This window comes from Spinacia oleracea, chromosome 1, assembly GCF_020520425.1.
Source record: "Spinacia oleracea cultivar Varoflay chromosome 1, BTI_SOV_V1, whole genome shotgun sequence".
Taxonomy (NCBI): domain Eukaryota; kingdom Viridiplantae; phylum Streptophyta; class Magnoliopsida; order Caryophyllales; family Amaranthaceae; genus Spinacia; species Spinacia oleracea.
Genome location: NC_079487.1, coordinates 122,437,667 through 122,462,743, shown reverse-complemented (window position 1 = coordinate 122,462,743; position 25,077 = coordinate 122,437,667). Strand labels below are relative to the sequence as shown.

The window sequence follows — 25,077 nt, the reverse complement described above, 5'->3', positions numbered from 1 at the left end:
CAATAGTATGATTCCTTCTTCCCATCATATCTCTAAATCTCCCTTATTCAAAGATGCATATTGTTGATTCACTAACATATATTACACCCCTATAAATACCACTCTCATTAACCTCTTAACTACATACTTAAATTTAATTAACCACATCATAATAAATCCCATAATTAGTGTCTCAAAAACTCTATATTATCATGTCTTCATCCCTTGCATTTCATGCAATAACAAAAAATTGTGTTTTTCCTAGTTCAAAAAATGCTTCAAAATCATCTAAAAAATATGATGCTAATAATAATAGAAATTTATTATCGTTTGGCAATACCCAAAGTTTAGGTACTAGCAAAGGAGATCACAACAACTTGATGGCCACTCATGTGGCCACTAGATTGCCTCCTGTAATTTCTCCTCCGATTCCGACTCCGACTCCGAATCCGATACCGAGAAAAGAAGAAACAAACAATGGTGGGAAACTAGCTGCTTGGACAAGCATTAAACAAGAAAGATGGGAAGGGGAGCTTCTTGTTGAAGGTGAAATACCTTCATGGCTGGTATGTATTACGTAGTACTCCCTCCGTCCCTTAATACTCGACCTGTTTTGACCGGACACGCTTGCCAATGTACAACTTTGACCACCAATTTCTTTAACTACATATTATAAAAATTTATAAAATATTAATATTTTGAAAATATATATTAAGATGAAGCCAACAATATATTATATACTAACATTTATTTTCATATACTATAAATAAAATAGGGTCAAAGTGAATTATGTGAATAGTGCAAAAAGTCAAAATGAATCGAGTATTAAGGGACAGAGGGAGTACTATCTTTATTAAAATATACGGAGCACTTTTATTACATGAGAGTTTAATTTATTTGTATTTATAGAGATTGCCAAAATTTTATCTGGGGGCTTGGTTGAGTTGAGTTTTTCCCGACTTCTCCATGCATTTTTCCCATGGTCGAATCCTCATTATTCGCTTAAAATTTATCATTCGAAAGTTTTATGAAGAACAAAAATTTCAAACAGAAAACCTTAGCCTAATGTTATTCATGACCTATTATGAGAATTGAGAGTACTTAATATTTTTGCTTGGCCCATGTATAGTACAAATATCATGTTTCTTGACGACAAAAGTGAACCTATATAATTACGTTTTTTTTAGTATTAGGCCTACACCACACTCGATCTTGTTAAAATCAATCGTTTCCCTACTACTTCTTTTTGTTTTAACCGGTCTGAATAAGTTATAAGGACATTATAAATTACGCTAAAAATATGTAATTAATTTTTACCACTATGTCAAGATCTCATCAGCACGTTCTTAGACTTCCTGCTATTATAATATTTTATCGTGGAATAACTCATTTATACACACACAAGGGAAATTCCCACCACTTATATATTACTCCTTCTGTCCAAAATGTTATTTACATTTCCTTTTATATTATCACATAAATGTTTTAATATTCTATCAAAATTTGTGTCAAATATTATTTTAACCAATTAAATTCATTGGAGTACTTAATATTTCACACTTTTACATTGGGACATTAAATATTTTTCATTTTCTCAATGTCAAATTTTGATAAAAGCGAAAATATTATGAATAAAAGTAATTTGCCTTATTTAAATTAAAAAATAATGGAATCTCAATACACATTAATTAGTCGTTAAATCGCGTGCAAAAAACCAACATAAGGAACATTTGGAATAGAGGGGTCGGAGTAGTTTACAGTGGAAAAACAAATATTTTGTTTAGCCGTTAACCTAATCATTATGCCTGATACACAAAGATGAAAGCTGTCTATGAAATCCCATTGCACAAACCATATATTTTAACAAAAGTCTTGCGCGCACAAGGTGTACAATAAATTTATTATACACCAAGATAACTTTTACCCATTTTTAATTTGGTAACTTTAATTTAGTTTTGATTAACTTTTATATTAGTAAAAAAAAGTTGATAGATAAACATTTTAAAGAGTTGAATGATTAATTTTATACATTATTAGTGATTTTGAAGAAATAAGTTTTATTAATGAAAAAATTTATCACTAAAAAATAGATAACTTTTACATATATAAGCTTAACTTTTAAGCATTTTGAGTTAACTTTTACTCCGGTGTATAATATTTATTGTACAACCCTTGTAAATAAGAATTTGTGATATTTTAATAATTCTTAATAAATTAATTAATATTTTATTTATTGCACCTTAATAATGAATACTCCGTACTAATTAATAATGATCAAAATTAATAATGCAGCGTGGAACATATCTAAGGAATGGTCCTGGCTTATGGCATATGGGAGACTACCAATTCAGGCACCTCTTTGATGGTTATGCCACCCTTGTCAAGCTTCACTTTGAGAATGGAAGGCTCGTCGCCGGCCACCGTCAGCTCGAATCCGAGGCCTATAATGCGGCTAAGAAGAACAGAAAAATATGTTACCGTGAATTTTCTGAAACCCCTAAACCCAAAAATTTTCTCGAGTACATTGGTGACCTAGCCAATCTATTCTCTGGTGCTTCACTTACTGATAATGCTAATACAGGTATATTTATCGATCATTTTCACTTATTGATAATCAATGATGTCTTTGCTTAGTGGGTAGCACTGATAACGTACCAGTAACTTAATTTGTATTGCGCATGTGCGCTTACGACTCATTTTAGCACATGACTAGCTACTTAATACTCCCTCCGTCTCTTTTTGTTTTTTACGTTTTCCTTTTTGGGTATTTCAAAATGTTCTTTACATTTTTTTTATATTATCACATAAATAACTTAGTATTCTATCAAAATTTGTGTCCAATTATTATTTTAACCAATCAAATTCATTGGGTCATTTAATCTCTCACCCTTTCCATTGGGACATTAAATTTTTTCTCATTTCCCAATATCAGAATTTTGATAAAAGTGAAAACATTATAAAAAACGTAATTTATCTCGTTTAAATAAAAAAATTGAGGGATTTCAATGCAAATTAATTATTCGTTAAAACGCGTGAAAAATACAAAACGTAAAAAACAAAAAGAGACGGAGGGAGTACAAAGTACTACATCCGTTTCAAAAAGATCTTTACACTTTCCGTTTTAGTCCGTTTCATAACGTTCTTTATACTTTGCTTTATTCTATTTTTAGACATAAAAATTTACTACCTTATCTTTATTACCCCACAATATTTACAATTTTTCACTCAATTTCTCTTACTTTTTTTTTTTTACACATTTCTTTTACTTTATCCATATTTTATTAAATTCAACCAACTTTTCTACTTTTATCTTAATATTAGTACTTATATTGTATGTATACAGGAGTGGTGCGGCTTGGAGACGGACGAGTAATTTGCCTAACAGAGACACAAAAAGGGTCAATAATAATTGACCCTAACACATTGGAAACGTTGGGGAAATTAGAGTTTAACGACCCCTTTCAAAGGCTACTTTTACACTCGGCTCATCCTATTGTAACAAAAGATGAGCTGTTGACTTTGCTCCCAGATTTAGTCAACCCGGGATATCTAGCGGTCAGGATGAAAGCAGGATCAAATGCACGACGGGTGATTGGACGGATTAATTGTCGCGGTGGGCCCACACCCGGGTGGGTCCACTCGTTCCCCGTTACCGAAAATTACATAATTGTGCCGGAGATGCCGTTGAGATATTGTGTAAGGAATTTGTTGAGGGCTGAGCCAACCCCACTTTACAAGTTTGAGTGGCATCCTGAATCCAAAGCTTATGTGCATGTCATGTGTAGATTCAGCGGCAGCTTGGTATGTTCATTGACATTCTCTACTATACAATCTTGTTTAATCTCTTTATTAAATTCACATGCACTCTTTCTGGTTCTATTTACAAGATCACAATGGAGTTAAGAAAAAACGATATGCAATTAATAGACCTGGTTATCGGACGGGTCGGGTCAGGGTCGATACATGTCAAAAGAGGGTCCGATAATAAAAAGGTCATTTTTAACGTGTCGACAGTGGACGGGTTAAAAGCGGATTGCGGGTCAATAGCGGGTCGTTAGTGAGCGGGTCAATAAACGAGCAATGACAAATGAAAAATAAAAGAGCCGTGTGCAAGTACAAGTGAACACGAAGCTATACACGTAATTTTTTGTCCCATTACTATTTTAGTTTTCAAAATTATTGCAGTATAATTTTGACCCTATAATGACCTTTTCCAATAAAGGCCCTATCCAACAAGAACCATGAACAATAAAAGCCCTATTAACTTGACTTTAACCCTATATTCATTGGACTACTCTGTCCAATAACCAGGTCTATATGCAAATATATAAGTAGTACAAATTTACGGTACCAATTCAACTATTAGCTAATTAACTTGTTTGTTCATTAATTAGACCGGTACATGATTGTCTTTGTGGCTCTCTACATGGCTATCATCCTGGCTCCCTAGAAAACTAGCTATTGTTCCTCTATAGTTAATGCAATTAGACAACAAATTATCATTCTTACTAATTATTGTACTTGATACATGTTTGTAGGTGGCAACAGTAGAAGTGCCCTTGTTCTTGACATTCCATTTCATAAACGCATACGAAGAAACAGACGAGGAAGGCAACGTAACCGCAATCATTGCAGACTGTTGTGAGCACAATGCAGACACTTCTATCCTTGACAAGTTAAGGCTCAAGAATTTACGTTCCTCCATAGGTCAAGATGTGCTTCCAAGTGCAAGGTATATATATATATTTCAATAAATAATATATTAAGCACACACTAATACGATACTCCCTCTGTCCCTTAATACTATTTTGACCGGACACGCTTGTCGATGCACAACTTTGACCACCAATTTCTTTAACTACGTATTATAAAAACTTATAAAATATTAATATTTTGAAAATATACATTAAGATGAAGCCAACAATATATTATATACTAACATTTATTTCCATATACTAGAAATAAAATAGGGTCAAAGTGAATAATGTGAATAGTGCAAAAAGTCAAAACAAGTCAAGTATTAAGGGACGGAGGGAGTATAATAGTAGTACCTATATATAACATTATTGTACGTTTTAATTTATGATACTGCAGGGTTGGTCGATTCAGAATTCCCATGAATGGAATGCCATATGGGAAGCTAGAAGCTGCACTTGACCCAGAAGAGCATGGGAGAGGGATGGATATGTGTAGTATCAACCCTTCTTACATGGGCAAAAAGTACCGTTACGCTTACGCTTGTGGGGCTCATCGCCCTTGTAACTTTCCCAACACTCTTACTAAGGTACGGATACATACTAATAATAGTGTTGAATCAATTAGCTAAGTGAGTAAATGCCTAAATGAAGTGTAGTCTAATCACCAATTAATTATATATGTCATACATTGTGTGACAAATTGTCAACCATCTTGGTGTTGATTTTCACGTTTTACCCTAGTTCAAGGAAACATAATCAACCCTAGTAAGAAAAGTGCTAAATTTTTTTTATTGTTTATTATTAGTACTAAGTACGTAGTATGTTACAATTATAAATTATTTGACAAGAATTCAGGTGACATGACTTGAAAAAACCGTTTACGGAGTAATAATTATAGGGTATAACTTTTTATTTTTATTTTAACGGGAATTATTAAGCCTATAGAAAAGTATCAACATGGGATGCATGTCTAATCACAATATGTATATATTCAATAGATTTATAGTAAGTGGATTGATTAGTTTTAGTAACTACTGACTATGTTTGCATGTTGGTTACGTTAACGAACTTTTCATCTGCATACGATACTACAGATTGATTTGGTTGAGAAGAAGGCCAAAAATTGGTACGAAGAGGGTGCCGTGCCTTCTGAGCCATACTTCGTCGCTCGCCCCGGGGCAACAGAAGAAGATGATGGTAAGTAACTTTGTTAATTCCTTGTAATATTAATTTTTTTTTTTTTAAAGGCCATACTGTAATTGGTACTCCGTAAATTTTTAGGGTTAAAATTTCAAAATACGAGATTAAATGTAACACTACTAGTTGGCACTAACAGACAACAACATAGGGTATCATATCAGTCTATTTCCTTTCCTTTAGATGAATACCCCAACTAAACGCCCCTTTTATATAGATACTGTAAAGTTGAAATATATTTACCAAAAAAAATGGTTGGTGAATGATGCAGGAGTGGTGATATCAGTGGTAAGTGCAAAAAATGGAGAAGGATATGCATTGGTTCTTGATGGGTCCACCTTTGAAGAGATTGCACGGGCTAAATTTCCGTATGGTCTTCCTTATGGTTTGCATGGATGTTGGGTTCCTATGGATTAATTTGCCCTAGCTAGCTTAAACCTACGTACACGTACTCTAGCTAGCCACTACGCCCACACGCTAGCTACCCCGGCCCGAGCGTAAGAACACCGGAAAAGGGCCCGAGCCTATCATCGACGTATATAACTTGAAAACAGCCAATTCTATAAGTTTTCTGCGTCATTGGAGGCCAATCGATGGTTTGGGGCATGCATCTTATGATTTTATGAATACTCCATAAGTCCATATATATATGTTACTTTTGTGATACGGAGTACTCCGTAATTAGTTTTCACATGTATACAAGTATATGTATGTATATTTATACATATAATTTTACTAGGCCATGTTGGCCCATGACGTATTATAAAGTATATAGTGTAAATATTGCAACTTTGTATCGTTAATAATGCTTGGATTAAAGAAGCATATGTACACTTTGTATGCAAGATCAATTACAATTATTAATTTCATGCTAATTGGAAAAGATATTTATCGCGATTGTCGATCAATAATAACAGAACAGTGGTTATGAATCTTATGATCAGGTTGCCAGCCTCGGATATCGCCTTTTTTCCATTTCAGTACTTGGTATAGCAATAACAAAACTGATATGTATACGGTTACCGTTCCCAGATCTGATTTCCAGAAGATAGCCTTCTTAAAGTTTCATCAATCCATTTGATATATAAGGGTAAACAAAATATTTTTGATTATTATTAACGAAAGGTACTCAAATGTCTACTATACAAAGATGAATACTCTGTAATACTAGTAAGTACAAAATTGTGAGATTAAATACAATGTACAATTTGCAACAGAAGAAAGAAAGAAAGAAAGAAAGAAAGAAAGAAAAGGGTAAGTGTCTCAAATCGACCTCTAGAATCGCGGTTGAAAAAGCCATTGATGGCAGAGTGCAAACACATGCTTCCTCCACACATGACATGGAACACAGTGCATGTGTTCTAATAGTTTATTTCTGAGAAAGGGTCCTCCCCGTTTACTGTATGATGGAGCATCCAGTTGTTACTGGATTGAAAGACGACAATCTTGATCATTATCTCTGGTCAGTATAAACAGCATCAACATCATCAAGTTCGAGCAATTTAGACATTAACTCCTTGTTCAATTCCATAGCTTCATCATCTGCCTGCTCACAGAAATATACATATGAGATTACCAGTACCTCCATAAGTTGCTTCTTGAAACTGCCAAGGGAAAGTTATTGAAAACTCTATGATCCAACAGCTGACTTTGCCTAAATGAAAGAGTCTGCTTGCCCGAAAAGATCTTACTTAGGTATGTGCACTTGGAGAATTAATGATGATATTAGCAAAAAGGGAACACAGATGTAAGTAATTAAGAATTATCTTTTGAGTTATTTTAGACTATAGTTACATAAAACTTCAGAAAGATTGGTCTCCCTGAACCACTAGCTTTCACTACTCTTGAATCCAGCTATAAAAGACTGTAAACTTTATGTGTTGATAAGTACTTGTACTGTATCCTTCCGTACTATTTTCATTCCCTATTGAATGTCACTATTATAGTGATTTGATTAGCAATGTGAAACCTAAATTTGGGCAATGGTTAGTTATTATTAGTTGCGAAATAGGTGAAAAACACACTAAAGAACATATATAACTATGCTCTAATTTGAAAACCACTTTGCAATCCCACTTAACTAGCTTAAATAGCACCATATGAATTTGGACCCTTAGGCATAAACTAGGCATTACTTGTATGGAACGGTCTTGACACTAGGTGATTCCACTGGGAACATCACTTCAAAATGGCCCCCAGCAAATGCAACTTGTTACGCAATAAGCTTCATATAAGTTCCATAAAAATATCTACCTCCAATTAGAGACTTCTAAAGTGATATGGTCTGTTCAACATGAGCAGCCTTATTTGTCAGACAGACACTACACTGTAAACATAAAATGTCAATTGGCAAATTACTCTCAGTGAAGCCAAATTACTGGATAAAAGACTAGTGTGAAGAGTAAATTGCACATTCCATTACTCAACTAACATATAGTTCTACAAGTTACAGGCCTAAAAGCCAAACTTGGAGAATGAAATTCTCAAAAGGAGTTATCTTCCTTTAGTTTTGTTCTCTTCCAAGTTCGTTTGCGGTTATACACCCAGTACATACCGACCTCCCAAGACCCGAAAAGAATTTCACCCGGCCTTCACTGCTTGGTGTTATACTCGGTAAATACTAACCTCCCAAGACCCTCATTATTTAAGGATTGTGTCATAAGGTAAGTTAAGCATACATAAAAGATAGGATAAATAGGAAATATGAAGATAAAAGATGAACAGAACAGACAGGTGCCCATACGGAACTTAAAAGGTTCCCTTCAGTAGTTAATAGGGGAACAACAGGCCCTTTGTTTCATAGGCAACCCGAAAAATGAAGTCTTGGAGCACAGCTTCCTAGTAGTTAAACTAAAGAGGAAGTAGTTGGTATAGAAGGAAAGGGGTCCTTTCATTCATGTGAAGCTCCTTCCTCAACACCTCAGCCAAGTTTTAAACACTCACAAAAGAAGAGCCTCTTCCTTTGTTTGCAAACATTATAAGAAACAAAACAACAAAGAAACTGGGTTCTTCTGCTACTTACCAACCAATTCTATGCCAATTTGAAGGCCATCTTTCTTTTCCACCCATTTACTAGGCCACTTACTTTTGAAAGAACAAAATATTAACACACAGTCATTGGACTATATTTTTCATAGTTGCCATGCATATAAGAAACTTAACTTTATCTTATGCAGCCTGGTGGCAGGAAAAAAGTGATCTTTGCCTTCTCTTTAGCTGGCAGCCAATATGGAGTCCTGGTATCGTGCCAGATCTAAAGCATGAGAACATTAATCCCTTTCATATCCAACCACCAAAAAGAGCTGTCAGTACCTTCGAAATCTTTTCAACAATGAGAATCAAGCTAATCCCTCCGTTTTTCTTTAGGTGTTACACTTGCCTAAATCAGCCGTTTTTATTTAAGTGTTACACCTTCATATTTGGAAACTTACTACACTATTTAGTTATATCTCTCTCCAGTTTCCACTCATGGCCTCGTTCCTAATTATACTAGTCTTTCTATCTCTCCCATGGTCTCCATCTATACTCACACAGTCAAACCATCTTTCTTACAACAAATAATTTACCTACTATCAATTTCTTACAATAAAGAATTAACCACTTACTACCACACTTGCATATTATTTAAACAAATTCAACTCAAACCTCCTAAAAGTCTAAAACTATGTGTCAGTCAAAGCGTAACAAAAAAAAAGAGGAGGGAGTAGGACTGTAGGAGTACTAAGTAGTTGGTCTAGTTCTCATGACTCATAACCGATACAAGAGTTTTTTAACACTCTTTCTTTGGCCAATCTCCCTCCCAGAAGCGATTCAAACAGTGAGATTAAGCGAGCACAGAGTAGAAGTCAAATATGACAAAGGAAAGAGGAGGAGCTCCTAAGCTGTTTTTTCAAAACATACGCTTTCGCAGCAACACTTCCTTTCTAAGATTCTATGTGAAAAGCACCCTAACCCCACACCATATCCAAGCAGATGGGTCATGGGTGAGTCATGTTAATAATGCACACCATAAAGATATAGGTCCATAATACTGAAGCTACACCCTCAAATGATTATAAGTTGGCATTCTAGCTAAAACAGTTTGTCCAAGGTACGTGTAAACCAAATTGCATCTTCATCACCACATTTTGTAATTTGAAGTAAACAGAAGAAAGATAAGAATCTTAAACGCAGAGATCAGTGATGCACGATTTGAAGAACACCGTAATCCCACACCATACCCAAGCAGATAGGTGGATCATAGTAGTAATGTAATGTATACCACATTGGCACATAGATACAGATCCATAGTAAGCTACACCCTCAAATGATTCAGTGTTGCCATTTTGGCTAAAACGATTCCAAGGGATGTATGAAAAAATACCCCTATTTTAAATCAGAAAATACTCATGCAAGTGAGGCAAAGGTGAAACACAATATTCAATGCAACTTAGGTAGTTAGGTATCAATATATCAGTGTATCACAGTAGATATTTCTCCACATTTTCTCCACGGAAAACAAAAAGGAATAGGGGGAGAATCATACTGTTAAAGGTAGCTAATTTACTCAACAAAATGCTACTAAAATGGCATTAACTTACTGAAAATAAATAGCATACCTCAATAGGGGCAACTGGAAGTAGCTCGTACCCATTATCTGGCTCAAAACTTATTCCTTCATCACGAAGCTTTGACAGTATAGACAAGTAATTTTCTTGTGAACTTACAATTTTATAGTACCTATCACGGGAAAAGAAATAAACAACAGGAACTCAGAGAAGTGGAAACTAATTGAGGGGCATAAGAAAAGAGAATAAGTTGCAGTTCTGAAATACGTCAAATTGGTTCCATTCACAGAGAATGCATAAAAAAATAAGATACTCCTGTCCAGAGCATACAAAAAAATTCAAAAAGCTGATCTTTGTCAGCATACAGATAGATTATTACATTACCTCTCTGACTGATCTTCTTCAGAATCATCTTCATCGCCTGTGGGTTCAATGACATCCTCAGCACCAGCATCCAAGGCAATTTCAAGAAGCTGGTCTTTGTCAGCATTACTGGTTTTCACATTTACAACACGAGCACGTTTAAACCTAAATACGACAGAACCAGAATCTGCCATCTTGCCACCACAGTCTCTCACGACTTCCCTAACAGCTGCCACTGACCTGTTTACCTTGTCAGTTGAGACTTCAACAACAAAGCCAACCCCACCATATCCATACACCTAATTCAAGTAAATAGTAATTAAAGCTTAGCAACAAGTTCTCTAATAGCCAAAATGAAAAAGAGAAGCATTGAATGCAAGAACAAAGGAGAAATTTGATAAAATCACATTTTCAAATAGTAGCATAAACATTGAAGTCATTCACCTCATAGACTTTCTCAATAAAGGCCTCCTGTCCCTTCTCAGAAGCTCTCTTAATGTTGCGCTCAAAAATCTCCTTTGGGACATCAAGCTCCTTGGCCTTTTCAAATATGGCAGCCAGAGCAGTATTGGATGCAGGACTTGGACCTCCTTTCTTCACACTACAGATTTTGTCAATTCAGTACAAATACTCAGAATTTCCCAGTATGTTATTTTGCTATATAATTTCTTGGAAAGAACAATAGAGAAAGAAGGGGAAAACAAAATCTATAATCAAGCCAGCGAAAAGTGTGACATTACAAAAGAATGCATCATCTTAGAACAAATTTCTTCCCGTGCCAAACCAAGCTAGTTTCACATTTTCACACCCAATAATTCAGTGATGTATAATTACTTCACAAAAGTGATCAAGATGGCATCTGAACCCGTGTATGAAAACTCATTCCAACACAAAATGCACTGGTAAGAATCATCTTAGTTTAGCTACCATATGCATGGAGAGGATTGTGGATTACTTACGCTGATACAATTTCCTTGCCGATCTTTGAATACAGCTTTGCCTTCTTTAGATCTTGAGCTCCCTGCAAAAGTTCCACTTTTAGGGCAAGCTTGGATTGGGTGTAATGGATTATGGGGGTAATAAAAGTCAAACCACCATAATAAAAGGACAATGAAGGAGAATTGTGGTGGTTGCATGGAGGGTGGTGTGGTGGTATTGTGATGAGAAGTTGTGGTAGTGGTGGTGGTGCGAGGAGAAGGGAGGAAGGGGGGAAGTAATTACCCCACAAATGAGGGTAATAATCACCCTAGTGGGATGGTGGGTAACTATTCCCCAATGATGAGGGTATTTGTTCCACCTTCCCTTTTATTTTCTTCTTGCCAACACTAGCTTGTTCCCTTTGCCACCACTTCATCCCCTCATCATCACCTTCAACTACCTTAGTTTGACTTTTATTACCCCTTTAATACATTACCCTCAATCCAAGCATGCCCTTACATTTAAGAAGAATAGAAGGTAGCAGAATAATGAGCTCCATCAACACCGTGGATATAAACAAAGTATAATTTATTTTCTCCGGGCTATGGGAGGTCCGCATAAATATGTATCGATGTATGCTACATGGTCATACTTCATGTATCGGCATATTTTCTCTAATGAATTAATGATAATGACGCAATGGAAAATGACCAAAAACATAACATTTATCATATGCTTCTGTTCTGGGACTAAAGAGGCACTGGTTGAAGATATCCAACAGAACCATCTCACATCACCTTATTCAGGAATTCAGGTTACTTCCAATAATGCCCACACCAACTAAGTCTCTCACGCATTAAATCAACAATCAAAGATCCCATGGGGTTGATTGGATTAGTAAACGCAGTCTAATGCTCGTAATACATGAACAGTCATATATACACAATACTCCTAAGCTTAAAATGTGAGCTAACTAGCATTTCATTTCATTAATAACAAATTCGGTCTATAATACCTTATATCCACTTATCAATTACTTCGAAAACATAATGCATTAAACTCTAAGAAAACATCCATAAGTCTCCCACGATCCAACTGAGCTTATAAAAAATCCAATCCACAATTTGCTCTGACAATTAGCTGTGAGGTGTTAGACGTGTGTATTAGCGGGTTGAAATTAGCTGCTTGTGTAAAGTGTTTGGTAAATTAGTTGTTAGATGTTAGTTGTTTAATGTGTAAAATGAACATTGATGACATTTATAGGACAAATTTATTCTTTTACACTTAATGCAAAAAATCCTACATTGAGCTTCATCAAAATTAGATTTTTCACCCAAAACTCTCTTCCAAATCTCTCCTAGCCAAACACTTCCATTAGCTTTTTTAAATGGTCAAACCTCTAGTTCACCTCAAAAAGCTTTTTTTTTCTCCAAACCTCTTACAACCAAAGACCCCCAGTAGCTAATAATGAGCCACTTCTACAACAAGGATGATAGAACCCGTTTAAATACAATGCCAATAGAAGCTCCTACCCAAAGCTCTGTCAAGCATTTCATCAAACATTTGGTGCGCAACAACAAAGTAAACACGACACCAAATGTCAATCAAAAAAGCACATTAATGAAAAAAGACACATAACCCATGCACCAAAACACGAACCCAATTTATATTTTGACCATACCTAACACCACAAATTCTCAGAAACAAGCATAAAAATCGACAATGGGAAATTGAAAAAGTTGAAGACTTGAAGTTTAGCAAAGTTAAACACCTTTCTAGTTGCAATTTTGCTCGAGCGCCGACCCATGCAAAGAGGAGAGCAAGTCCAAATCTTTCTCACAGAAGCGCATTGATAATCATACTGATGAGACAATCTATGGGGTAATTCTGAACCCCACAAACTTGATGATGAAAATGAAGATGAGGATGATGCAAGTCTCTTCGAAATCCTGCCATTCCCTGAAATTTGTAGGAGAGAGAAGACACAGAAAACAAGATTAATCAATGAAGTTTCAGAGATGGCAATTTAGAGAGGGATAAAGGGGTTTATTAACAGAGACATACAGAGGAGAGAAGAAGAGGATAGAGAAAGAGATTTGAAGGGAGAAGATGATGTTCCGTTTGAAATTCTTTGAAGAGCTGCGCCTAATGTGCGGATCGAAGAAGATGAAGTGCTCATTTCAATGGGCTATGCCGTTATGGGTTGAGTTGAGTTTGCTGGTGTTCCACTCTATTTCTGGTGTCGCAACCGGAGTTCCGGGAGTGACAGTTGTCGGACGGGGATTAATAGGTATCACGTACCCGTTTAACATACCCGTTTTAATGTTTTATGGGGATTTTTATTCGACGTCATGTTCCGTTAATAACGCCCTATTTTATTACGTTAAAGTACAATTCTACCCTTTAAATTCAAATTCAACCCCCTCTTCATGAGCCTTCTCCTTCTCTGCTCTCTCCCTCCCTTCCTCCTGCCGGCTATAAACATCTCCGCCGCCCTCAACGCCGCCCCATCTCCACCGCCCCATCTCCGATCCTTACCTGGCGCACGAAATTTGCATATGTTCCATGGACCTGGCGCACGGAATTTGCGCCAATTCCATGGACCTGGCGCACAGATTTTGCGCCAGGTTCATGGAACTGGCGCAAATTCCGTGCGCCAGGTCCATGGAACTGGCGCAAATTCCGTGCGCCAGAAATGAATAAAAAACAAAAAAAAAACACCATTTTTACCTCCTCCATTGAAGCTTACGAGCTTTCCGGGAGCGATTTTCCGGGACAACTTCCTCGACTATAAACACCGCCGCAACTCTCACACGAATTATGAAGATACTAACGTTTTCCAGAATTTCAGTTTTCCGGCGAATTATGAAGAAACAGGTATGAATATCAGTTTTCCGGCGAATTATAAAAGGGGTAAAAAAAATTCTCGTCGGAATTTCATTTTTCCGGCGATTTTCTGGCAGCCAGATTGGTGGGGAGGGGGGGATGAGAGAGAGGTGAGGGAAAGGTGAGGTGAGAAGGGTAAAAAAAAGTGAAAGGGAGGGGTAAAAAAATATAAGGGTAGTTTTGTACTTTCGCTATGAATAGTAGGGCGATTTTAGCGTGGGCTGGCGTCGAATAGCGATACACTTTATATACACATACGGATACCACATTCATTATGATTTTGGATACTCCGTATTACCGTTCGTTGCCCATTTCTACGTATGTCGCCCATCCTTTATTTAATGAATTGTCCCTATCTATATATTTAAGTTGGATATGATTTGTGTGTATTTATAATATTTTTTCACACGTGATATGTTATTTGATAATTTTCACAACATAGTGATTGTAAGAAAATGTAACTTTGTTACCATTATTGAAAATGATTTCTACATCTTTAATTTGTCCATTTTCACATATAATAGAGCATGTTATTTCATTCGTTGGTCAACAATTGTGTTAGCATATACTTTATAGATCATAACATATATACAAATACTAACAATCGAAAAAGGATTAAGAACAATATTACTAAAAAAGATACGTAGTATTACGTACAATGACAAATCTCGGACACTATTGTGAGGGGGGCCAGTAGAAGAATTAAGCAATATAATATGCAAAATATATACAATTATATATAAATTTTAGAGAGAGCCGTACATAAAAACACACTACAAAAACTTTCGCGCGCGGGCCCACCCGAGCCATATAGAACACCAGCCACAGACTACGTACAACACCAAATAAAATAAACGATTTCCGGATAGTTATTAAAAAAGGTCAAACTCGCATACGTTCCAACACGTGTAAACAGTGCGTAGAAAAATATTTCATATAGTATTCAACGTTGTAATCCGATTGCCCGAGACTAACACTAGTATATTATTAAATCTTCAAACGATGCATGATATCTCTCCACGTGTCGTCATTACATGGCAAATGACATGACGTCATGTCATGCACACATATTATACATATTGTTACCTCACAAAAAAAAATGTTGGTATCAAAGCTCGAACTCATGATCTTGCTTTCATTGATGCAAAATTTTAACCACCACTCCAATTCATCAACTTATGACATAAAAAAAAAATGTGTTGTAAATGTTAATAAGTTAATGCCCAATGTTTGAGTAACCATTTATGATAACAATCTTTTTTTAAATTTTTCTACTCAAATCATATATAAGTATATTTTTTTTCAAATTTATTCAAAACTTACATGGAATTGTACGTTAAAAAGATTTAATACGGAGTACTTAACTTTTAGCTGGAATAATATGTTCCCCCTAAAAGGTTTGTAATCCAATGTAAAATTTATAATTTAAGAAATTTCTTAAAAGGTAATACATATAAGTAAAGAACAAAAGATCGAATTTTATATAAATCAAGTAAAACACTCAAAAGTCTCCTAACCAGTTTTAGTTCTTGAACAATATACTACCTAATGAAATTTACAGTATATGCCAGTGAAGATTTATACTCAGGGCATCACCCGGGCCAATAACACTAGTTGTTCCTCAAATCCTCTCACCCCACCTCAGCCTCACTTCCCCAGTATCTCTCACTAAACCCACCACCAAATTCCGACAACCATTATTGTTGTCGACTCTACCTTAGCCTTCGTTACCGTTGGCCCTGTCACCACCACCTCAATTCATATCATAGTCACTCCCTCTACTCCATGAGTTTAACCACCCGCACCACCACTGTCCCGACCACCACCACTGTTGTCATCCTCGTTGGTCAGAATTGAAAGAGAATTTTGGCCGGAAACATAAATTGACGACGATCGACCTTCCTTCAAAGTCGTCCCCGCCATGTCGTTGGCAGAGGCAACGTGGAAAGTAAAAGTTTAAAAAATAAATTCCAGAAAAACTAAGGAATTGGGCAAGAAATCCGATTCCATACGTAGGAAGAATCGGATTTCTCGTCTATTCCATGGTATAGGATTGAGAACCCCATTCCTCCTAGGCCATGAATCGGATCAGCAACCCTATTCCTTGCCAAGGAGGAAATGGAAAAGCAATCTAATTCCATGGAATGGGGTTGTTTCCCAGTTCTTCCTAGGCACGAAATGGGGATGAAAATCCTTGATAGGCTGTCGTACACCCGTCAAAAATAAAAATCCTAGCGAAACCTCCTAACAATGCCAGTAGGGTAAGCAGGGTCGAATCCACAGAGAGATGGCTGTTTAAATCTAGCTTTCAAGGTATGGCGAAACTAACAATGTCACGAAATTTAGGATTCAATGTTTAAACTAAAATAAATAGAAAAATAAACTAAAAGATCCAGGGTAATGGTTCACCATGTTCATAGTTCAGAATCAATCAAAACATCATCAACAATTCAAATATTCAAATTAACTAGAGCATAAGTTAATCCTACGGTCGGGTCTTAACACTCTCAATTCAACATATGCAGTACGATCGCTAATATAATCAGAATTGCTAGTTGTAGGTAAGCCTCTAAAATTCGATCTTTCGATTCTAAATCCTATTAGCATGATTTAATCAAACAATTGATCAGATTGCAAAGATTAACAATATAAACCTAATCAACTAGAAATATCAATGAATAATCAAACCATCAACAACAATAATAAGGATTCATAATATAAACAAGGATTCCCAAACCCTAGAAAGCGAACTACTCAATCATGAAACGAACAATGAAAATCAAATCTAAGAATGAAAACATAATTAAAAGCAATAAATAAAATAAAGAGAAAAATCAATAATACCTCAAAGAATTACATTGATGGAGTGTGTAGAAAAACTAGGGTTCATGAAAAAGAGAAGAGAGAAAAGAAACGTGAAAGAGAAATCTAGGAGAATTGAAACCTAAAGGAAATAAAAGCATAAGGGATAAAACATTCCCTTGAAGTATTTATATGCTTCCTAAATTCTAAACAAAATAGGAAAAGATAACAATTACATAAGCTAAGATTTAATTGGACGATCACGAAGACCAAAACATGCGCGGGAATCACTTGGGCGCAGAAACCAGCGGTCCCGCTGGTTGGTCGCTGGTTTTCGCGCCCAAGGAGGAGAGTTGGGCCTGCGTTTTGGGCCGTGGGCGAATCGGATAGTCGAGCCATCTTGTTTATGTCATAACTCTTGTCCTACAATGCCTATAAGGACGTATGACCTGTCGTTGGAAAGCTCTTGAAGCCTACTTTCTAGGCCAATAAAAATCGCTTCATTCCGACATGTAGAACTTGAGATATCATCAAAAGAGTGAACGCTTGTCCGTTTTGATGCTTAGAAAAGTAGCGTTTAGCTTCGTTGTTGACTCAAAATTATCCCTAGAGACATGCAATGATCCTCGAGTCAACATTCCATCCGTTCATCATCCAAATCAACTCATAAAACTCCAAAAGCATCCAAATGACCGTAAAATCACCTGAAACATTAAGAAAACACAAACGGGGCGTAATAGAGTACGACAACGATAACTTATGAAAATGTGATCCTAAATGCACCTAAAATGATATAAATGCCTAATAATGCAACCTAAATGGGCCTAAAATACCCTATACAAATATGATTCATCAATCCTATTCCATGAATTTAATTTTTTTTGTTTTTATTTGTAATGTCGACGAGATTTAGCTAACATGCTCATGTAGCAAAAAACACGTAATAGGGTTGGATATATCCCTATTTCAACCTAGGGATGGAATAGGGGTGAGAGCCATATTCCAAGTAAAACACGGAATAGGGTCCAAATCCTGTCAGATCCTGATCCGTGTTTCACCTGGAATAGGGCTTCCTCCCCGATTCCCTACCTAGGTGATAATCGGGATACTAGCGCGATTTTATATTAACAAAAATCATACCTGTAATTTGTCATCGACGACGGTGGTGGCAGTAGACTGACCCCTTCCCCTTGACCCGACGAGCTCGCCTTTTACTTCTTCTTTGGACCCATGCCTTTGCTTCTTGGTGGTGGTGCACCTGTAACAGCTGATGGTTGGTGGTGCTATGGTGGTTGGTGGTGAATGGGGATGCTTGGTTGATGGTTCGTTGGCGGTTGGTGGTAGGTGATGTTGGTGGGAAACAAACCAGCCTATGTTGAGAAGGGATAGCTGATCCTTTTGATGGCGATTGTTGGTGGAGGTGTTAGACTACGTTGGGAAGGGTGTGAGGAAATTATAGAGAGAGAAAGTGGTGTATTGGGTTGGGGTGGGGGGTTTAGGGTGGGGTAAATTTATGAGGGTAAATATGGGTTTTCATCATTTAAAATACGGGCGACATATGTAAAAGCGAGCGACAAATAGTTTGGCATATAATTTTTATTGGAAATTTAGAATGTAGGTAATTCACTATGCTTAGGTATCGCGTACCCCTTTAACATTACCCGTTTTATACACATTGCCATAGCTCCATAAGTACACAAATGAATATACGGAGTAAATGAACATGGTATACTTGATTTATTGCAATAATTAAAATTAATCCTGATGGTATACTTCCTCCCCCTTTTTGCTATAATCCTGATTCTTAGTCAGTTTACACTTTCAACTTCAAACATTTTAAGTATTGCTTAGTTTCATGTACAACTAAAACAGGGCCGTCTTCGGCAATTTGGAGGCCCTGTGCTAAAAAACAAATATTGGGCCCCTAGTAATTTTTACGGGCAATTATTTAATGTAAAACACATAATTATTATATTAATATTGTTTTATTTATACAAAATATAAAATTAAATTAATAATATAGTTTAATGTGTGATGGTTTGAGAAAATTTATGTAAAGGTTTGATGGACATGGAAAAAGCAAATAAAAAATGGGGCAGATAAGAATTGAACCCCGATCTTGGCAACCACACTTATAATTCCTTACCAACTAGGACAAAGATTACATAATGCATAATAAAGCAGCTGTTAAACATATAATATTTGTTCTTGGAGGGTTTAACCAACATAATTTCTTTTTGGGGCCCCAAAATTTTGTGGCCCGGTGCTGTAGGTCCGCCGTGGCAGGAATTACCTCATTAACATTATCTCAAATTATCAATTGATGTGTAGTTGGTTCATACAAAATTAGCGACTAAGAAGTACGTCTATATAATTCTGATGTTATGTTGATCCTCTCACTAACAAGTAACAATATAAGTTGCCCTAGCTACTAATTAAAAGATCACAAATCAACCAAAAAGGGGAGGGGAGGAGGTAGGTAGACGAAGACGAGAAGGGTTGGTGAATTGCCAAAGAGTGAGAGGGAAGGGAGAGTGGAGCCAATTGGATAAAACCAAGGATGTTTGGTTCACAAAATATAATTTACATGTTTAGAAAGGGTAATCGCAATTTCGATACTTTGTGTTTAATTGTTTTAGAAACTTGCAAATTTTATCTCGCAAGTATCGTGTTTATAAATTTAAGGGAGGTGAGTTTTCACTTACACCAAATCGTTAGTCGTCAAATTATAAAAAAATAAAAAATAAAAAATAAAATAAAATAAAAAAAATTCTCAAACATAACCAAAACCCATGGTATTAAGAATCAAGTTGGAGCAACTCCAATGGTGGGCTACAAGGTGATGTAGCTAATTTTGCCACATCATATTTCTAGCTACAATTAATTTAAGCTACAAATTTTCACATTGGTGAGCTACAAATACAATCCCTTGTAGCTCCCTATAATATTTAATTTATATCTTTCCCCTTTTATTTTTTGAGCTACCTGTCCAAAATAGCTACAATGTTTTAGTAGCTACTGGTGTCATTATTGCAACAATGGTGGGTTACCTGCTCATATATATATATATATATATATTTTGTGAGCTGGTCTATTTTCCAACCATTGAAGTTGCTCTAAAAAGCCCATATCAATCAATATTGTTCTATTACTAACTTCAAAGTCATACCACGTTTTAAAATGAACACCTTAATTACTTTTCTATTGGTCATTGTGACATATGATCATTTGACACAAATCTTGATATTTCATTATCTAGTACTAGCTCTGTAATATTATTTTTAAAAGAACTTTAAAACGTAACATTCAAACACACATAATAAGAGATATTTTGAGTTTTTTACCGTTCTTTTAATTAGATGATATTTTATTTTATTTTATTCAAAACAAATAATAATTTTTGCAGTTCAAAGTCAATTCCTTCGAGGACAAAGTGAATCACAAGTTCATAACAAACGATGGATCATAATATAGGCAGAAACGCAGTATGACAAATGACAATATTAAATTATTTTCAGAGAATCTGCTACTTAATTTTCGTTAATTTGTTTAAATAGTTTGATAGTTTGCATGACTTTTTTGTTGTACACACAATCCACATGGACCTCTAGATAAGTATACATAACATTAGGGGATTAATTATATAATTAGGGCAGTGGGCAGACCATGTGGGGCAGAAATAATGCAAGTTTAGTGGTCATTTTGTTTTGATGGATAAAAATAGCAATACTTCTTTGTTAACCAAATTAGTTTAGCTGTCCTAATCATTGGACCAACTATCATTTAAACATACCATAAATACATGGAAAATTATTACTCAAGGAATGTAAATATTGTCAACCAGTTGTTGTAATTTTAACTTCCCTTTCCATTTTTATCCTAGTCGATACTACCCTCCAACAAAAATATTGATTTCTCGTCGTAAAAGGTCAATTACAAAATAATAACTCGAACGGTCATAAAAAAGGCCGTCATAATCTGACTAGCTCCGTCATAAAAAGCAATTGAAAGAGAGTCGTTACTCGTTAGTAGATTTTTAGGGCTTAAATATAACTGGTCCAAATATCTTGTCATATAATCCTTCACAAAATCGGCTTAATTTTTGTAATGTAAGTAGAAAAATATTAATTTGCGACTATTGAGTATTTATTTGTAACTATAAAGCTTTTTAGAATAGTCTATTTTAGTATATTGCATAACTTGTTACTAGAAAGGTTTCAAGAGTTGATAACCACCCTCTATAACTAAGGAGTATATATATGATTATATCTATATTAATTACTCCCTCTATTCCAATGTATTCTTTACGATTTTCGTTTTTATTGTCCCATTTTAGTCTTTACACTGTAGCATAAAAGTCCCTAATATTCTTTCAAAAATCATGCCAAATGATTATTTCAACCAATCAAATTCATTGGGTCATTTTAACCATTAAACATGTCAAACTCATTGGAACACTAAAACTTTTTATTTTCCAATGTCAAATTTTTGAAAAAAGTGAAAATATTATCAATAAACGTAATTTACATGTTTTAAGTTAAACAAAAAAAATTAAACAAAAAGAGAATCTTTATCTACATTAATTATTTGTTAAATCGTATGCATGATACCAATCGTAAAGAATAAAATGGGACGACAGAGGGAGTATTATTTTAAAACACGATACTTTGCATCCCATTATTCTGCGTGTTGTACCTTTAATTTTTCAACTTTTTTTTTTCTTTTTTGTAAAAGTCACCATGACTCACAAGATTGTGGTTATCATGTGAGATTAATATGAGTTATAATGGTCCGAGAATCCTAATATGTTTAAAAGATATCGAGTTCAAAAACAAAAACAAAATAAAATAAAAAAGATAAGGTTGTAGTTTGTCAACATCCTAAAAATGATAGTGTAGATCACAATGTTGATCTTCAAACTGGTCTGCCCATGCAAGACAGCTTTATTTTATTGATTAGTTTTTGTTTTCAACTACAGTATATAGTTTACCAAGGTTGGTAAAGAAACTAAGCTAGCCGACGTAATTAACACTACTGTCAATTCATACTCCGTACTAGCTTCCATATATATATTCCACAACCAGCTAGCTAAGAGTAGTCGACTACAAAACTACAAACGAATGTCCATCTCTAAACTCCAAAACTCTATCTTAAATCTTGTAAGTTTTCACATCCAAAAGGTTACTGTTTTTAATGTAAGCTTGGTCAAGTGTTAGGACTCTTATATTGTGATGGAAAGGTTATAAGTCCGAATCCTTTTCTTACATTGTGTTTGTTTTAGTGGGAAATGTGGTTGAGAATGAGAATTTATTTCCCAACTCTATTCATTTCCCAAGTTTGTTAAGTGGGAATGGAAATGAGTACGAGTTTGGAAAGGAGAAATATTGGTCTCAATTTCCATTGGTATTTGGAGATGGGGATTCTGATTTACCCTATCTCCCGCCGAAAAAAAACTCAACTTGGGTAATTGAGGGTCATATTGATCTATGAAGTTTTTCGGTCTAATAGAGCCATTTTCCTTTTCTTAAAATAAATATTTCAAGCAATAATAATTAGAACGTAAGAATACAGAAGCAATATACTTCTTTTTTCAAATACATTAGTGATTAACGTCGATACCATTTGCCGCTCGAAAAGCACAACACGACTCGTAACACGATATAATATTTGATTCAATTATTTACTTTTCCAATTACAAGACAAAAAAACTAGCTCATGATCCATGAAACATTGAAACACATAGGGGATTGGCTAAGATCACTAAGCGCAATGCCAACACAACAAAAATTCATGTGCCTAGCCTAAAAATATAATCATATAACTATTATATAACGTATTACGTGACATCGTGACGCAATCCACTATCATACAATCATTAATTCTTAAAGGGACATTGTGGTAGATATTTGTACAAACTCATACTAATTTACTCTCAAACAATAAGTGGACAGCCGCTCCCGGCTCTCCCATCCTCTCCCCCTCTCTTATTTTCTAGGGTTTATTTTCTTGGCCGCCGTAGGCCGGAAATAGTCTATTTTCCGTCTATTTCCGACCCTTTTCCTTCATTTAATTCAGTTATTTTCTCTTAAATTCAATAAGTTTTCACCATATGGGTGGAGTTCGTCCTTGTTCGTTAGGCTCCCTATGGTGGAGTTAGTATTAGTATGTTTGATTTTTCGTTCAGTTGATTTATGTAGAATTGGTTCGTTGGTAAAGTTTTATGCGGGATCGCAAAAGATATCAATTTTTCTACTACATTCAGATGAATCAAGTGGAAATCATCCTCGCGGCTACAACAAATCGTTAGACCCTCTCTCTGAAAAGGCTGCATGTTCCAGCGTATATACGGGAGACGTTCTACAGTGCAAGATTCATTCAACGACCGTAGTTTTGATGAAGGAAACCTTTATTTGATTCAATTTGTCATATATTTGTTAGATCTGTATTTCTCTTGTAGATGTCGTATGACTCTTTATTAATGTAATTAATTTTCCATTAAAAAAAAAACGGATATTTCATGAAATGCCCATGAGTTTTGATTTAATTCACCAAATGCCCATCAAGTTCCAATAATTCACCAAATACCCCTGACAAATCGAACAATATCATCAAATGCCCACACGGTTAACGGTCCGTTAGTCCGCCGTTAGCCTAGTTTCATAATTCACCAAAAGCCCCTTTTTTTAAACTTATTTCACCAAATACCCCTATTATTAAACTTATTTCACCAAATGCCCAAAACTTATAAATAGGTATTCTGATGTTCCAACGGCTAGTTTTTGAAGGTAAAGTCACTATTTGAAGGTAAAGTCTTCTGTTTTTCTTCTCATTTGCTATTTCTGTCAAAGTGTCAGTGACTGTTCTTATATTAACTTCTTATGTGTTTATTTGCAGCTATAACGGAGTGGTCCATGGAGAGAATTGGGGTCAGGTTTAGTAAAGCAGCAAACATGGAGCCTAACCACTTAACAGGCTATGCCAAAATTGAAATGGAGTTGAGAAGTGCTGAATCCAGATTTTGTTACTCTACTGCATGTGGTGGTGGGGAGTTTGAGGTGAAGGATGGCAATGTGAAGTTCCCAGTCAAGCTACACACCAGAACCTGTGGTTGTGGAGTATGGCAGGTGTCAGGTATTCCCTGCAAACATGGCTTGAGGGTCATCTACAACCAGAGACTTGACCCTGTGGACTTTGTTTCCAATTATTTCAAGGGTGCTGCTTATAAACAGGCATATGCAGAGCATATGCACCCAATGGCTGACCCTACTCAGTGGCCTGGATCCACACTGCCCACCATTAAACCTCATGGGATCAAGAGGAGTGCCGGAAGATCACAAAAACAGAGAAGAAGGGTTGCCATGGAAGCTAGGAAGAGGAAGAGGCACACTTCAGTTAAGTGTAGCAAATGCAAGGAAATGGGCCACAATGCAAGGACCTGCAAGTCTGGTGCAGACACTTCCAAGGCACCACCAAAACAGAGAACTGCAACAAATAAGAGGAAAATGGCCTATGATGGTGCAAGCACTTCCAAGGCAGCACCAAAGGGCAAGAAATCCAAGCAAGCCTGAGGGGGGAAATGATATGTCAGCACATATGTTTTTTGGGTAGTTTTTTGCACAAATGTTTTGATCTTGCAAATATTGAATGTTTTGTAATGTAAGTTGGTGCAAATTTTTGTAGTTGAAGCT

General features: G+C 35.7%; 3 protein-coding genes across 4 annotated transcripts; 2 read left to right on the top strand and 1 right to left on the bottom strand.

The window, feature by feature from the left end:
• Window positions 1–119: 119 nt before the first annotated feature.
• On the top strand, window positions 120–6,695 carry LOC110787413 (carotenoid cleavage dioxygenase 8 homolog B, chloroplastic). Its single transcript, XM_021992034.2, has 7 exons — window positions 120–545; window positions 2,272–2,560; window positions 3,323–3,780; window positions 4,518–4,711; window positions 5,074–5,263; window positions 5,771–5,873; window positions 6,145–6,695. Exons 1-7 carry the CDS (start codon window positions 192–194, stop codon window positions 6,288–6,290), a joined length of 1,734 nt encoding a protein of 577 aa, XP_021847726.1. The 5' UTR covers window positions 120–191; the 3' UTR covers window positions 6,291–6,695.
• Window positions 6,696–6,936: 241 nt separating this feature from the next.
• Window positions 6,937–14,019, bottom strand: LOC110787462 (probable transcriptional regulatory protein At2g25830). Of its 2 annotated transcripts, none has more exons than XM_021992085.2 (7): window positions 13,766–14,015; window positions 13,473–13,660; window positions 11,743–11,804; window positions 11,228–11,384; window positions 10,805–11,082; window positions 10,472–10,592; window positions 6,937–7,419 (listed from the first exon to the last, which is right to left on the bottom strand). In XM_021992085.2, exons 1-7 carry the CDS (start codon window positions 13,878–13,880, stop codon window positions 7,327–7,329), a joined length of 1,014 nt encoding a protein of 337 aa, XP_021847777.1. In that variant the 5' UTR covers window positions 13,881–14,015; the 3' UTR covers window positions 6,937–7,326. The 2 variants fall into 2 exon arrangements, with proteins under 2 accessions (XP_021847777.1, XP_021847776.1); XM_021992084.2 differs by lacking the exon at window positions 6,937–7,419 and adding an exon at window positions 7,449–9,149 and having other exon boundaries at window positions 13,766–14,019.
• A 4,640-nt stretch (window positions 14,020–18,659) lies between these two features.
• LOC130465650 (uncharacterized) lies at window positions 18,660–24,957 on the top strand. The gene is made up of 2 exons (XM_056834493.1): window positions 18,660–18,729; window positions 24,284–24,957. Exons 1-2 carry the CDS (start codon window positions 18,660–18,662, stop codon window positions 24,955–24,957), a joined length of 744 nt encoding a protein of 247 aa, XP_056690471.1.
• The last annotated feature ends 120 nt before the right edge of the window (window positions 24,958–25,077 follow it).